This window comes from Prionailurus bengalensis, chromosome F2 (genome assembly GCF_016509475.1).
Source record: "Prionailurus bengalensis isolate Pbe53 chromosome F2, Fcat_Pben_1.1_paternal_pri, whole genome shotgun sequence".
NCBI lineage: Eukaryota > Metazoa > Chordata > Mammalia > Carnivora > Felidae > Prionailurus > Prionailurus bengalensis.
The window spans coordinates 16,130,729-16,148,589 of record NC_057353.1 but is presented as its reverse complement, the minus strand read 5'-3'; the positions used below and the strand labels follow the sequence as shown (position 1 = coordinate 16,148,589).

The following is a 17,861-nucleotide window of genomic DNA, read 5'->3' as shown; positions in this document are numbered from 1 at the left end:
TACTTTTAAAGCTGTCTTGCCTACTTGTATTTCTAATGCACATATTAATATAAAGTTTTGAAACATATAAAATATAGTACCTGAAACTGAACTCTCGGACACTGGATCAGAGATAAATTAGTACCAATTTTCCTTACGATACTTCGAGATGAACCATATGGCTTCCCAGACCAAAGTACCTGAGGAAATAGGAAAAACCAAAGTTTAATTACAAAGGTAATAAAACTGTTACTACAAAGCACTGGACAGTTAATTTAACAAAATATTCACACATTAATTATGGAATCAGAATGCTTTAAATGTTATGGGAAATGAGCTAATATTTCTCAAGTAAAAGTTAAAAAATATATATATATATAGCTGGTTATAATTAACACAATAAGGTTTAAGGCATTATATAAAAAATACAGAAGAATAATAATTGTAAAACAGAATTACATTTGGAGTAAAAACTTCGCATTTTCACTATGTTTTCATACTATTCTGCAAAGGAAACAATTTTTATCATCTCTGCTATATTTTTTAAAGTTTTAGAATTTTAAATACATATACATTTTTTAAAACCGTGAGTGTTTGTTATAATGGACTTTTCAAAACAAATCCAAATCAGTACAAAGTTCAGAATCTGAATTTGTACCATTCAGGGTGCTTCATTTTTTGCTACACAAGAATGTCTGGTCAAGGGGGAGTGTGGGTTAAAATTCAGCTACACTGCATCTTCTTGTGAGGCCTTATCCCCAGGGAAAAGGTGTCTTTTCCCAATTTACACAAAGGTACTAGGTAGGCTTGTAGTGAGTGACCCTAATGAGCAGAATTTCTCACATGAAATCACAATACACTCAGGACATTATGCTATGCTTAATGCAAAAACAAAAACAAACTCCCAAAGCAGAAAGCAAACAAAAAAAAAACCACACATGTAGAATGTTAAATCATTATAAAGTACCTGGAAACTTCTCCCCAAGTATATGATTTTTCCTTAAAGAGAAAAACTATCCGTTTTGAGTGCTATACTTGAAAGCCTGGGCAGAGAGGCAAAGACAGGTGGTATGCTATTAAAAGCAATTTAAAAAGAAAAGAATGAGAATGATATGATCACTATACTTAATTCATTAAATTTTAACATTCAATCATATCCTTAAACTAAATAATACCAAATCAGCTGGCATGTATTCTGAGCAACAGACACTGACCCTTTTTTTTTTTTTTTTTTAATTTTTTTAAATTTATTTCTGGGACAGAGAGAGACAGAGCATGAACGGGGGAGGGGCCGAGAGAGAGGGAGACACAGAATCGGAAACAGGCTCCAGGCTCTGAGCCATCAGCCCAGAGCCCGATGCGGGGCTCGAACTCACGGACCGCGAGATCATGACCTGGCTGAAGTCGGACGCTTAACCGACTGCGCCACCCAGGCGCCCCAGACACTGACCCCTTTTTAAAGTCACTCCATGGCCATTCTAATTTAAAGAATGGAATCACCTTAACATATGCAATATGACCAAGGAAGAAATAAAGTAAACAGCACTGGCTCCAACACATAACCCAAATTAGACATTTAAACCATTCTAAAAGCATGCACAACTTGTAAAATGAGCAAAGAAGTAACCTGACTTCTTAGATTTTTAGCAACCAAATCCAATTACAGATAACAGTATGACTCAATGTGAGGATCGTGGGGGTATATATAATACCTCCAGAATATGCCTCAGCTTTTATATAATTCACCACTAATATGTTCAGAGTTTCACTATCACCTGAGAGAGTTCCAGAAAGTATTAGAACCTACACTGGCTACCACAACCAGTAAAAACTGTAACTCTTGCTTTGGAAATGTAAACTGAAAAGATGGCACAGACTGGAAAATAGGTCAGTAGAGAGATAAGACTAGATCGATATTGAAATATGAATATTAAATAAAGAATATAAGAGGCGAAGCTACTGTGAAGCTTAGAAGGGAATTACCTGTAATTCAGGAATCCGAATCATTCACACCAATGATCATACAGAGGATTATCATACGAATAGTGTTAATAACACAAGAGGACTAAAAGAAGAAAACTATCTGACTAGAGAAAAATGGGAAGCATCACAGTTTTACAAATTCAACATAAGAGGCCAAGGAAAAATAAGTTCATGGACAAGTAATTCTAAAACCATATTTAAGCAAACTCTACCTTATACATGTTCATAGGTCTTAATCTTATAAAAAGAAATCCACAGGGCAATAGCAACTATACCATTCAATCATTCTCCTCTTGAATCTTGTATTTAGTCACAAGTCAAAACTCTCCTATGATGCCAGAGCAGTGGAACACTATTTATGCATCACAATGCGACAATTAAGAGTCTAAAGTTAACCTCCCATGCCTCCAGTAAGCAAGATCTTAACTGGAGATGAAGAGGACAAAAAGCTCACAAAGAAAAATTTGAAAAGGATTTCCCAAGGTCAGGGACTAATGTTTCTGCCAACTTTTAGCATTCCTTGCTATGCATGCTTCAGGGCTAAGTTTCAACTATTATCTTCCCATCTGCTTAATATCAGGAGGAAAGAATACCAGGTGACTTCTACAAGTGAAGGTGGCCAGAGATTCAGCTTTTACTTACAAGGACTAAGTAGACTACTCAGGATTTTTATACAAAGTTAAAGGAAATAAAAACAGATCGCTTTATGTGATTTTTTTCAAGTATATGCAGTAGACTAACAATGCTTTTCTGTTACCTGGGAATTGCATGGCACGTAGCACCAGAGATATGAACAAAGGTCTATGTAAGCTAATGACTGGAATATTGAGAAAGAAGAAGAGTCATAAAACCTTTACTCAACTGTAGGAAAAAGTGAGGGGAAAGAGCAGCTAACTTTCAGGAACTCTAAAACTAGGTCCTACTTTATTTTTTCTATTCAGCCCTCATGGAGTGGGAGAAATTGTAAATGGCTGTGAAGAAATAATGAACAGATGGTACTGAAAAGTCACCATCTGTGCACTGGGAGACTGTAAGGCCCAAGTGTATCTCCTACCCTAACTGGTGGCTGAACTGTTGTCTTGTCAGTATACTGGAGAAGGGAAGACTTCCTCTAAAGATAAATTGCCATTAGTATTTTTTCAGATGTAAGAGAGGGGGAAGGAGAAAACTGCCACTGCTAGATACTTTGATTTAAGAAATAAAAATTCAATTCCATTAGAAAATTATTAAATAGTTATTAAACAGAAAAGCTCTGCTTTGCTTTATTTATAATGACTACTGACAAATAATCTAATCATGAATCTGTGTGCATGTGTGTTTGCATGTCTGGGTCTAGTAATGACAGTCCATAACATTTAGCAACAGTGTTTGAAAGTGATGACAGCAAGGAGGAGGATGACAACAAGAAAGCAATTTGTTCTTTTTTAACATTGTGAAATGCTATTGTAGAAGTGTTGAAGTGTGAGCTTGGAATCTGAAGCTATCATCTGTCTCATCATGATGACTGTACTCAAATTTTATGTGGTAATTCATCTGTTATAGACTAGTTTAATCTAGATTACTATTTGAGAGGTAGCATTTAGCAGAAAAAGTACAAATTTAATTCTAAACAGATTTTTCTCAAGATAAGCTATTTCATATTAACACAAAAGTCATTATTCTGAGGGCCACATATCCCTGAAATTACATGCAAAATTTTGTGCATACACAGTATTTTTCTGGAAGAAAGTCTGTATCATTAATCAAAATTTCAAGTAGTCTAGGATGCAACACAGTACAAATCCTTAACTCCAAGGGAGCCAGTGGAAAATCCAAAGTGTGTATTGGGGAGAAGGGGTAGAGATAGGAAGATGAAACTCTATTAACAATTTCAAAATCCCCAATTAAAGATAAGACTTTCCTCAAGTCTCTTCTTCCTTACTCTAAACTCCGAGCCACATTCACCTTCTTCCTCCACAGCACAAAAGGAAAACAAGGTTATAATTCTTAAGTTATTACTGGAAATATATTACTAATGCAAATTAGTAATCTGCTAGAACTGTGGTTATACCTGTAAAACAAAAAATGTTTGGTGAACGTACACAATTTATGCAAAAGAACTAGCTATAGTAAACCAATCAGTGATAGCTATTGCATACAATGGTGCTGATATGTACAGTGAAATACAAAGAGCTAATCATCACCGGTTGTTCTAATGGCAAAAACAAATCCCTAATCTCAAAGCTTCTTTTTTTCTTTTTAAGAAGATAAAACATGTAAAGATGAAGGTAGTTTCTGCTCTTGGAATACTTTGATTAGTATCAAGTTCATTATCCAACCAATGGTAAAATATGTATTTATTACTAAAAGAGGGAACTAAAAAGTTTTATTTTCAGATGTCCAAAAGCAAAATCTTGGTAGACTATACACTTCCTTACACTTAGGCAGCACACTAAGAGGTCTTAGAAACTAAATAACTCCCAAGGATCAAACTGCTTTATGTTAGAAAAAGGACTTGTTTTTATATAGATTTTCAATTAACTCATTAAAGTTGATGATTATACACTACATACAAAAACAATTTTGGGGGTCTCCAGGGTGTCTCAGTCAGTTAAGCAACTGACTCTTGATTTCAGCTCAGGTCATGATCTCACGGTTTGTGAGATCAAGCCCCACATCGGGCTCTGCGCTCACAGCATAGAGCCTGCTAGGGACTGACTGACTCACTCTCTCTCTCTCAAAATAAACATTTAGAAAATAAAATCTTGTTCAGTTACTATTAATAGGAAGAGCCCTTAACTGTGATTACAATACAGGGAATAAGTTAATGCTCTGTTACCTGGTCCATTTTTTGATGAAAGGCACACATTTTACCACTCAAATGAACAAAGCTAAATTAAACGAACAAGCTAAAGAAAGTGTGTTTGTTATCTGTTCCGGAAACTAAACACTTTGGCTTCATCAGCATTAGTCACATTCACCTGACCTGGGCCAGGAATGGGGGTGAGTGACAGAGCAAAACTATGGAAAATTAACCATTACTGAATGTAGCTATAGTACGTACAAGCCACTGAAGTAGCTGTTTTACATACAGTCCTTTAATCCACAGGCTAACTCTAGAGTAGTGGTTCCTATCTGTAATTTGTAGATGAAGAAAGTAACTGGCAGAGACCAATTTCAGACCCGGAGTTGTTTGAATCAAGGACCTATATCTTTCCTCTAAATTACACTTTTTAAAAAAATTATCATTTTTAAGTATTCTCTATGCCCAACGTGGTGCTTGAACTCATGACGCTGAGATCAAGAGCTGCATGCTCTTCTGACTGAGCCAGTCTGGCACCCTGCCACTAAACTGTAATTCTTACTAAAATTGGAAATAAATAAGAAACATAAATTATAAAGCGTGACTTCTTGGGAATTATAAGTTACGAAAGCCTCCCATCTTTCTGAAAGCAACAGAAATTATTTTGCTGTCAGTACTGAAATGTTAATCTACTCTATACAGCCAAATGGTGGTAAATAACAAATGAGAAACACAGTATATAGCTACTTTAAGTGAAGTCCAAAATAGAGAAAGATGTAACTGAAAAAGATGAAAATAGTATTAACTTCACAAACCATTTTCCTACTGCTTATCCTCAAACTAATAATCTTAAAATTATGCAGATATTTAAAAAGGTATTTTTATTTGGTTCTTTGCTTTTTATCTCCAAAGAAAACAGATGTAATGTTGAGGGGTTGGGGGATTTAAAGTTTAACTTTCTCTTAATAAGACATGAGAAAACACAAAATAAAAACAGGAGCAAAAGTAGTGTATTAAAAAGTATACCCATAATCAATTTATGTAACCTGCCTATATCTTTAACAAACAAAATTTAATTTCACATTACAGACGAAAAACTTTGAATTTGAAAGTGAAAAACAAATATTCCACAAAATACACCTAGCAGAACCACTGCTCTAATAACTTTACACTGGATCTAAAAATAAAAAATATGTATCAGTAGAAAACACTTCAAAAATCAAGATCAGAACTAACCTCTTTGGCATAGAATATTATACTAATTTTTTCTTCATATCTATAGTTGTTATATTTTCAGAGACATGACTTACCTTTTACTTTAAACAGTTGTATGATAAACCACATTATAACAGCATTCAATATTAATAGTTCTACACACAACATTCAGGGTTGTCAAGTGTTAGTCAAACATATTTTATTCATATATATATATATATATGTATTTCTTTCCTCACTACTAACAAATGCATTGCTCTTAACAGTCACATGAATATTGGTACATTTTCAATAAAATTTCAATAAAATTTTCATTTTAACCCAGAATGTTACTCCAGTACTTAGGATGCTAGGTAAAGATTCACTTCTATGACTAAAATAAACATATTGAATTTAAAATGTTGGTCATATATAGATTTATTTCACTCTCTCAGAAAAAAATCTTAAAACATACAAGTGTCTGGATTTTAAAAATTAATTTGGAGCACTCACCGATTGCATGCTTACTCCAACCTGTTGAAAAACCATCCTAATTAGGCGCTTAATCCAGCCAAGCATTTAGATGGCAAAGTCTCTCCAAATTTGCATTTCAAGTACTCCAGGCATACATAGCAGCACATGGTCCAATAAGCACACTAAAATTTTAAAATGCAAATACTAAAATGAAATAATTGTTATTTAGAATCTTTGCTGTCTGCAACATGTCTCACAAAGTCTAGTCTAAAACATTTTAAAACTTTGCATGTAGTTTACTTAAGAGAAAACAAATTTTGTTGTGATCAGCTTTAAATAAATAGTACAGTATTTTTTTAATGATTTTTTTTCCAGCCAGGTTTCTTAGTTGGAAGCAATAAAAACCCACTATGAGTAATTTAAGTAGAAAATATTTTTATGAAAAGATATATAGTAGATAATAATGTATATAACAGATAACTGATATATAGGCTACACAGAGCCAGGAAAGACATCCAATACTGGGGCAGAATTGGTCCTGAGAAGACATCACTGCAACTGCTACTGCCCCCCCACCCCCACCCCCGCCCTCCCAGAATAGAACAGTCTGCCAGTTCTCACTTTTCTGCCTCCCTGGCTCCTGAGTTGCTGTCCATACTGATGGCATTTGCTTGGCCAAATCTACCTGACTATAGTTACAGATTCTGCCTCCTACCAAAGCCATAAAGGAATTCCAGAAATATGGAACAGGAATTCAGATGCTACAGGGTCAAAAATGACAAAAGTCCTTCCACACTTCTGGCACTATATAACCCCTGCCACTCACCTCCTTCTTCCCCGTCAATATACTATATATCTGATAGAATTAATTTTTCAGAGAGAGCATGAGAGTGGGTGAGAGGGGCAGAAGAAGACAGAAAATCTTCAGCAGGCTCCACGCTGGCACGAGGCTTGATCCTACAACTCTGGGATCTTGACCTGAGTCAAAATCCAGAGTCTGATAATCAACTGACTGAACTACCCAGGTGCCCCTCTAATAGAATTAAATTGTTAAATCGTCATACAGCCTAAACCAGTCTGCTGAAAGTGTTGGTCTCCAGTGAAACAGAGTTTGAACAAAACTATGTCAATGTACTGCTTCCTCATCAAAGCAGTCTTAATTAAAAACAAACAAAATGGCTGAACAAAACAGTTCGGTGTACTTATTATTACTAAGTACTTGGTATTACTAAGTAGACTTAGTAATATATTTGATTTACATTCTGATGCAAGCTCATCCCATTACAGACCACAAAAAGAGTTTATGGTCTACACTTTGAAAAAAACTTTATGAATAATTGGGGGAGGGGGAGATAAATGGTGCCACAAATATACCAGACATTGGGTGAAACATGAACTGAAAAGAGCCAGGTCCTAATGACAGATGAAAGTATGTAATAATTCTAAGCACTGGCAGAAATATATAATTTATTGATAACTGTGAAATGGTCATGACTAGAACTTTGGTGAGACAGAGACACAGATATATTTTAATGTTACCAATATCTATTACTGCTTGTAAGAATGCCATACTCTGAGAGTTAATGGGAAAAAAAACAGCAAAGGTCCAAAAGTAATGTCAAAGCTGGGGGGAAAAAAAAAAAAACTACCTGGGAGAAAAAAGATGGTTTTATGTCAGATTTGAAAACCTATCACTTTTATATATACATACGTATTTTTTGACCTTTTTTTTTTTAAGTAGGCCTCATGCCCAATGTGGGGTTTGAACTCACAACCCTGAGATGAAGAGTCACATGTTCTACCAACTAAGCCAGCCAGATGTCTCTAAGATGAATTTTTTTTAAGCTTTACTTATTGGGGCGTGTGGGTGGCTCAGTCAGTAAAGTGTCAGACTAGATTTCAGCTCAAGTCATGATCTCATAGCTCATGAGATTGAGCCTTGCTGTTAGCACAGAGCCTGCTTGGGGTTCTTCCTCTCCCTCTCTCTGTCCCTCCCAAGCTCACACACACATGCATCCACTCTCTCAAAGTAAACTTTTTAAAAATCCTATTAAAGTTTTATTATTTTTTTTTAATTTTTTTTTTCAACGTTTATTTATTTTTGGGACAGAGAGAGACAGAGCATGAACAGGGGAGGGGCAGAGAGAGAGAGGGAGACACAGAATCGGAAACAGGCTCCAGGCTCTGAGCCATCAGCCCAGAGCCGGACGCGGGGCTCGAACTCACGGACCGCGAGATCGTGACCTGGCCGAAGTCAGACGCTTAACCGACTGCGCCACCCAGGCGCCCCGCCCCTAATTTTTTTTTAACATTTATTTATTTTTGAGACAGGGAGAGACAGCATGAATGGGGGAGGGTCAGAAAGAGAGGGAGACACAGAATTTGAAACAGGCTGCAGGCTCTGAGCTGTCAGCACAGAGCCCGATGCGGGGCTTGAACTCACGGACTGCGAGATCATGACCTGAGCCGAAGTCAGGCGCTCAACCGACTGAGCCACCCAGGCGCCCCAAAGTTTTATTATTTAAGTTATCTCTACACCCTTTGTGGGGCTCAAACTAATAACCCCAAGATTAAGAGTCGCACACTCTTCTGAGTCAGTCAAGCAACCCAGCCTATCACTTCTTTAAAATGTAACTTACACAGAAAAGTACACAAATTTTAAGTGTCCAACTTGATGAATTTTTATGTATATATAGACCTGTGTAGCCACCACTCAGATCAAGAGCCCCAGGACCCCAAAAGCCCCCATTCTAACCACTATTCTGACTTTTAAAAAAATGTTTACTTATTTTGAGAGAGAGACGAGGTGCCTGGGTCCCTCAGTCAGTTAAGCATCTGACTTCAGCTCAGGTCATGATCTTGGGGTTCATGGATTCAAGCCCTGGCATCGGGCTCTGTGCTCAGACCTCAGAGTCTGGAGCCTGCTTCATATTCTGTGTCACCCTCTCTCTGTCCCTCCCCCACTCGCATGCATAAGGGAGAGAGAGAAACCCAAGCAGGCTCTGCCTTGTCAGCACAGAGCCCAACGCAGGGATCATCAGTCTCACAAACCTCAAGATCATGACCTGAGCCTAAATCAAGAGTCAGACGCCCAGCTGATTGAGTCACCCAGGCGCCTCTACCATTATTTTAACTTTTATGAGCATTTATTAGTTTTGCCCACTCGATGTATTCTTTTGTGTCTGACTTCTTTCATTTAACAATGTCTGTGAGATTAATTCACATCCTTTGTAAATCAGTTATTTTTTGTTGCTGTTATGTACTGTACCACAATTTACTTACCCAATTTACTGTTCATGAATATTTGGGTTGTTTCCATTTTTTATCTATTACAAATAAAGGTGCTAAAATAATTCTTGCACATAGCATAGAAAGGTACACATAAAAACTCATTTCTCTTGAGGATATGCTCAGAAGTAAAACTGCTACATCACAAGATATACAGACAGTCCCAACTCACAAATGGTTCAACTCATAATTTTTTGACTTTACAATAGTGTGAAAGCAAATACACATTCAGTAGAAAACACATTTCAAATTCTGAATTTTGATCTTTTCCTGGGCTTTCAATATATGGTCGATACTCTCACGTGATGCTGGGCAACAGCAACTATAGCTCCCAGTCAGCCACGTGATCACAGGGTAAACAACTCATAGACTTATAGCCATTCTGAAACCATACAACCATTCTGTTTTTCACTTTTAGAATGGTACTAGGTGATTTTGCCCATCTGTAGGCTAATGTGTTCTCATCACATTTAAGGTAGGCTAGGGTAAGCCATGACATTCAGTAAGTTCTGTGTACTAAATGCATTTTAGACTTATGGTATCTTCAATTTATAATGGGCTTATTGGGACAGAACTCCATCATCAGTCCAGGAAGATCTGTATAAATAAAATATACGGCTACATCTTTAATAGAAACTAACATCTTTCCAAAGGACACTCTCATAAGCAAGTAAATGAGAGAGTTCTAGTTGTGCTACAATTTTTGTCAATACTTGCTTCGTATTGTTGGTATTTTTTTTTAATTTTTTTTAACGTTTATTTTTGAGACAGAATATTAAAATATTCAGACATGACACATCTCAGAGACTACTGTGTAAGCCCATTCATATAAAGAACTCAGGTAAAATTAAAAGTAAGCTAATCACAGATCAGATTTTTTTTTTTTTCAAGTTTTGTTTTGTTCTGTTTTGCTGTTGAAGACAGGGGTCCTGACTGGCAGGTCTGAGAGGGATTTCTAAGGGTGCTGGCAATACTCTGATCTCTTAACATAGACACTTAGGTATGTTTATTCTATGAAACTGTAGGAGCGTTGAAAATACTGACTCTACCTTTAGTCTTTCATCTTGCTCATATCTGCTCGCTCAATGATCTCTCTTGGGGCTATGTGTTCCTGACCCCTTGGAGATTAATATACATCCCTCAGAAATGCCCGCCAAGGAGGCTTGCTTTGGCCTCCCATGAATCTGTTAGAGGTAACAGTCATTCCCTCTCCTGAAGTACAGATAGCACCACAAGGTCTGTTAAAGGTTAGCTGTCAATTAAGCGCCTGCAAGCCCTCTGATCTCACTAAGACTAAAATGCCCTCCTGCACATTCTATAAAAATCTGTAGGCTAAGATCCGGACTTTTCAGGGAATAGCTGCACAGATGTCCAGATTATCATCCGACCAACCCTGTCAGTAAGTTACCCAGAATAAAACTCTGTGTTAACTGTATGGAGTTGCCTGTTGTGCTTTTCAGTCTTAAGTGTCTTCTCAGTTTGGAGGATACTTTGTAGTCCTTCCTCCACCTACCAACAGAAACTTATCAAGATGTATCCTTACATACTTTCCTTAATGTAAGTTATACCTCAAATAAAAGCTTTAAAAACATACATAGCCTTTGACCAACTTATGCAACTTTCAGGAATTTCTCTCAAAAGCATTGTATGTAACAACACGTGTAAAGATATTGTCTACAGTGCTTTTTCTAACCACAAAACTGGGATCAACCTTAATGTTCATCGATAAAACAATTGTTAAATTACAATATACTCATATTAGAAAATATTATGCATCTATTAAGTGAGTGAAGTCCAGATGGTAATTACACCTGTGATGAGCATAACACAATGTATAAACTTATTGAATCACTATGTTGTACACCTAAAAGTAATGTAACATTGTTGTGTTAACTATTCCCAATTTTTTTTAAAAAGTAACAGTCTATATAATGACTCGCTGGAATATACATGATACAGCAAGAATAATGTTGTTGTTTTTTTTTTTTTAATTTTTTTTTTCAACGTTTTTTTATTTTATTTTTGGGACAGAGAGAGACAAAGCATGAACGGGGGTGGGGCAGAGAGAGAGGGAGACACAGAATCGGAAACAGGCTCCAGGCTCTGAGCCATCAGCCCAGAGCCCGACGCGGGGCTCGAACTCACGGGCGGCGAGATCGTGACCTGGCTGAAGTCGGACGCTTAACCGACTGCGCCACCCAGGCGCCCCTGTTTTGTTTTTTTTAGGAAGAACATGTTAAGTATGATCTTATTTCTGTAAAAAACAAAAATCTTCAACCATTTTTTTTTTTAATGTTTATTTTTGAGAGAGCCCACGTGAGGGAGGGGCAGAGAAGGGGAGACAGAGGATCTGAAGCAGGCTCTGCGCTGACAGCAGCAAGCCTGATGCAGGTCTCAAACTCACTAACCGTGAGATCATGACCTGTGCTAAAGTCAGATGCTCAACCAACTGAGCCACCCAGATGCCCCAAGCCTCAACCTTTTTATTTATAGAAAGATACACATCAAACTCTTAAAAACGGCCAGAGCAGGTAGAAGTGGACTTTTCTTTGTATGGTTTACTTTTCATTTAAAAACAAAATCTAGGAGCACCTGGCTCGCTCGGTCAGAAGAGCATGAGACTCTTCATCTAGGGGTTGAGTTCGAGCGCCACCTTGGGTTATAGAGATGAAATAAACTTAAAAAAAAAAAAAATCTAGAAAAAAAGAATCTCACCTTCTAGCTTTCCCTCAGATACTCCTCTGACCTACCCTGTCCATACTGAGACCTTCGGTCTATTCTTCCCTGCAATTTTCATCAACCTAATCAATCCCTTTCCACCTTCACTTTCTTCTACCCCCATGCAGCCAAAAATCACTTGAACCACTCTGTGTATTTTCAACTCCTTACTCTACTGCTCTATTTCTACAAACCACAACTTGATTAATCCAACAGGCTTCATTTCCTACAATTGGACCTTAGAAAAATTACAAAATCTCACATTTTGATGTTGCTACAAAAATGTGCTACCTCTGACATCAAACAGGCCCTCACTGCTGTCTAGCATTCTAGGCAAATATTTTCTTACTCTTCCCCCTCTTCCATTCCCCAAGCAGCTTGTTCAAGCATTCTTCATGCTATCCAAATCTCTCCAACCCTTCCTCCATCATTTCTCAGCAAAAATGAAGCACGCTACTTCAAATAATAGAGAAATCATCTAACAGGAAATCCCTCAACATCCTGCCACTCCACATGCCATACACTTACCTACATCCGCACCTATTCTGTCCCCCATTCTCTCCTGTCCCTCCTTCCACCTAAGGGCTCAGGATTACACCCCCTCAACTCACAGGTCTCATTACATCAGCTCCACTCTGTATAGATAAATCCTCTTTCCTGTCCTATGTCAGCTTCGATCACATGCCACCTTCTGGTTTCTCCCATCTGCTCTCAAACCAAAGATCCAAAACCAAGCTCCTTAATTTTCTTCTTAAATCTGCTACTCATGTGTTCCCTACCTCAGAAAATGGCACCCATATCGTCATTCCTTCTTTCTCTTTCATTTTCTACAATCAAGATGTAGGTTTCCTCCTAAATAGATCAGATTCCATTTACATGGCTATTCTATTCCAATCCAGTTATCCAAAGCCTACACTATCATAAAAATCTATTAACTAGACTATTACTAGTTAATAGTCCCCCCCACCAACTTTGCTCTCCCCTTTCTATTCATTCTCAATACCGAAATAAGTCCTTTATGATCTGGTCTCTGTGCTTTCCTATACTCTGTATCTTTCATACTCTACTCTTCGATCTGGTCATACAGATAATTCTAAAAACTCAACAGGCTCTCTAGAGTTTTCTTTTATCCAGTATTCCACCTCCCTATAGTTTCCCTATATCAAGCTAGGTCCTACTAGTCCTTTATTTCAGCTTAGCTATCACTTCCTCCAAGAGGTTCTTCCTGATGGACCAAAGTTTTTCCTGATGGACCAGGATTAGGGTACTCCTGTAAATATTATCCTATATACCACATTAAAACAATGTACCTAAACTGCTTATCTCCACAGCACTTTAATCACCAAAAACTATCTTATTCACCAGTGACCTCAGCACTCAGTATACGGAATATAACAGTTGCTAAGTTAATATTAAAATATTAGGGGCGCCTGGGTGGCGCAGCCGGTTAAGCGTCCGACTTCAGCCAGGTCACGATCTCGCAGTCCGGGAGTTCGAGCCCCGCGTCGGGCTCTGGGCTGATGGCTCAGAGCCTGAAGCCTGTTTCCGATTCTGTGTCTCCCTCTCTCTCTGCCCTTCCCCCGTTCATGCTCTGTCTCTCTCTGTCCCAAAAATAAATAAACGTTGAAAAAAAAAAATTTTTTTTTTAAAAATAAAAAATATTAAAATATTAAACGAAGGACATCTAAGACGCAAGCCAGTATCTTTTCTACATTATCTCAAATGTGAACAGATTATGTACGCATTTTGCTTCTACTTATAGGTGAACTAGGTAATTTCAGACAAACCATCCTCCCAAGAGGATAAATAAACTGGACAAAATATAAAAATCATCTATTTGAAAGCATCAGAGAACTGTCAAGGCAGAGAGGTATATCCAGGCCAGTAGTTATTTCCTTGGGGAAAAATAAAAAATTAAAAAAATAAAAGGGACTGACTTCTAATGAAATTTACTGAGAGAAGGCACCTATAACAAGTATAAGGAATGAAAAAGTAAACATCACTATCTATCACAAAGGTGCTAAAAATAACAATAGTAAAGGGAGAGGCGCTTGGGTGGCTCAGCTGGTTAAGCATCCAACTCTTGGTTTCAGCTCAGGTCATAATCTCACAGTTCGTGAGTTTGAGTCCCAGGTTAGGCTTCACACTGACAGCTCAGAGCCTGCTTGGGATTTTCTCTTCTCTCTCTGCCCCTCCTCTGCTCATGCTCTCTCAAATAAATAAATAAACCTCAAAAAATAATAAAAAGGAGGCACCTGGCTGGCTCAGTCAGTAGAGCATATGACACTTGCTCTCAGGATTCTAACTTCAAGCCCCATGTTAAGTGTAGAGATTACCTGGGGCACCTGGGTGGCTCAATTGGTTAAGCATCCAACTTCAGCTCAGGTCATGATCTAGTGGTTCACAGGTTCAAGCCCAACGTCGGGCCCTGTGCTGACAGCTCAGAGCCTGGAGCTTGCTTTGTGGATCATGTCTCCCTCTCTCTGTCCCTCCCCTGCTTGTACTCTCTCTCTCTCTCTCTCTCTCAAAAATAAAAACATTAAAAAAAAAAGAGTAGAGATTACTTAAAATTAAAATCTTTAAAAAATAATAATAATAAAGGCAAAACAAAGCTACGTAAGAAGTTACAATGGTGGTTACCTTTCGATGGGAGTGGGTAATAGTTGGTAGAGAGCATAAAGGAGCTTTCTAGAGTGCATACAACTTTCTATTTCTTAATGTGGGCAGTGATTACATGGACATTTGCTTTGTAAGAATTTATTGAGCTATATATTCATGTTTGTGCATTTTATATTACATTTTGTGTGTGTCATACTTCAAAATAAAAAAGGCTTAAAAAAAGATGGCTAAGAATCAGACTGTATTTTGTTTTCTAGGTTCTGTATGAATATATATATAATTTAACTTCAAGAATTTTATGATGATGATATAAGCTTATAGTCTAGTCTACTCTGACATAAACTATAAGAAATAGCAAACTATTTGAGGGAAGAGAACAGGTCATTGGCAGGGCAGTAGACAAGACTAAATGAAAACAGATAAATCTTGAAAACAGACTTTCTCTTCCCTCTACAAATACTATGAAAATATATAAGAGTGTACAGTTACACCAATTAAAGTTTATGGCAATCAAATCAAAGGTAACACTAATACTGCTTTCAACAAATGCAGTGTATGCTTTTGAGATAGTTATGATAAAAAAAATTCATTACCAGTAAGTAGTTTCACAATAACCCTGTTAGTAATAACAGCAAAGTTGTTATTAATTTATGTCGTCATTAAATTTAAAATGCCAAAAACTTTAAAAGCTACAACAGTACACTGGAGCTTATTTTTATAAGGTCTTTGGGAACTATTCAAGAGAATGGCCATGTAATTATCTTTACAATATGAGAGAGGAGTATGACCATTTTATAGCAGAGGTGGAAGGAGTCTAAAATGATTAAAAGGACATTCTTATTCAGTTGGTTAATTTATTAGAATAAGTTTTCCTGTTCTCAGAATACTAAAAGATTAATCAATGCACCCCAACGACACTCTACATTCTAGTGCCAAACAATGATGCGAAAGAAAAATAAGGACCATGAAGTATTAAAACAAAAAAACACAAAACTGGGGCGCCTGGGTGGCGCAGTCGGTTAAGCGTCCGACTTCAGCCAGGTCATGATCTCGCGGTCCGTGAGTTCGAGCCCCGCATCGGGCTCTGGGCTGATGGCTCAGAGCCTGGAGCCTGTTTCCGATTCTGTGTCTCCCTCTCTCTGCCCCTCCCCCATTCATGCTCTGTCTCTCTCTGTCCCAAAAATAAATAAATGTTGAAAAAAAAAAATTAAAAAAAAAACAACACAAAACTTATTCAATTTGAAGTTACTGTCCTTTATTTTGAGACTATATCCTTCTTACATCTCGGTGTAAAAAAGCCTTTTCTGTTAGGATATGGGGACAGCAGGGGCGCCTGGGTGGCGCAGTCGGTTAAGCGTCCGACTTCAGCCAGGTCACAATCTCGCGGTCCGGGAGTTCGAGCCCCGCGTCGGGCTCTGGGCTGATGGCTCAGAGCCTGGAGCCTGTTTCCGATTCTGTGTCTCCCTCTCTCTCTGCCCCTCCCCCGTTCAAGCTCTGTCTCTCTCTGTCCCAAAAATAAATAAACGTTGAAAAAAAAATTTAAAAAAAAAAAAAGGATATGGGGACAGCAGATGGATGTTACTTGATTTTTTTTTTTTTTAATGTCCTTACTCATCACAATGAAAAGTTGTCAATCCTATGTCAATGCCATGCCCTCCCTACTTTCTGGAAATTAAACTTGAAATTAAAATCTAGTGACCACTGCTATACTTCAGTCTGGTTGAGACTTTAAATCAGAACACTTTCTCATACTATAAAATAATGATATAGTATTTGACCCTTGGGTACAATTTAATGGCAATTATTCAGGATTAATATTCTACACTGTTCATGCAAAATTAAATACACTGCTATATTCTCAGTGCCTAGAACAGAATCTAAAGTATAAGTCACACTTGTTTCAGTCCACAAATGAATAAATCTCATGACCTAAACTACCTCTCTCAACAAAAAAAAAAAAAAAAAAAAAAAAAAAAAAAAACCTGTTCAGATAAAAAGTTTAATAAGACAAATTACAACTTGATGATATTTCTTTTAAGGAAACAGATTTTATATACGAAATTACATTTCTGAAGGGCATTTTCTGTAACATTTTTAGAGGTCAACTTTTCTGATACAAAAGAGATTAGAGGGGGAGCCTGGGTGGCTCAATTGTTAAGCGTCCAACTTTGGCTCAGGTCATGATCTCACGGTTTGTGTCTCCTGTGTCTCCCTCTCTCTCTACCCCTCCCTACTCACACTCTGTCTCTCTCTCTCAAAAATAAATAAACATTAAAAAAAATTAAATAAATAAATAAATAATAAAAGAGATTAGAGTAGTCTTATATATTCATTTGAACTAAGAGTGTACTATTTTCATATGAGGATCTCTGAAATATAACTATAATGAATGACATAATTACATATCTTCTTCTTGAACTATTTTTATTTTAAGCACTCCAATGCAAATGAATTAAGTACTATGACATCAATTTTATTTTATTTTGTAATATTTATTTATTTTTGAGAGGGAGAGGGAGGGAGGGACCGGGGGAGGTGCAGAGAGGGAGGGAGACAGAGGATCTAAAGCTGGCTCCAAGCAGACAGCAGAAAGCCCAATGCAGGGCTCGAACCCAGGAACTGTGAGATGATGACCTGAGCCAAAGTCAGATGCTCAACCGACTGAGCCACCCAGGCACCCCTTCTGGCATCAATTTAAAAACAATCTTTTGAAAAAACTGTTCAGGGGCACCTGGGTGGCTCAGTCAGTTAAGGGTCCAACTTCGGCTCAGGTCATGATCTCACAGTTAATGAATTCAAGCCCCGCATCAGACTCTGCTGACAG

General features: G+C 37.5%; 1 protein-coding gene across 1 annotated transcript in view; it reads right to left on the bottom strand.

Moving 5' to 3' along the window:
* MTFR1 (mitochondrial fission regulator 1) overlaps positions 1-17,861 on the bottom strand; it is a 63,750-nt gene that overhangs the window by 34,317 nt on the left and 11,572 nt on the right. Inside the window, exons 2-3 of the mRNA XM_043601158.1 lie at positions 6,452-6,594; positions 81-179 (exon numbers count right to left, since the gene is read on the bottom strand). Coding sequence (XP_043457093.1) covers positions 81-179; positions 6,452-6,517 — 165 coding nt within the window. The 5' untranslated portion in view covers positions 6,518-6,594. The remainder of the gene's footprint in view (positions 1-80; positions 180-6,451; positions 6,595-17,861) is intronic.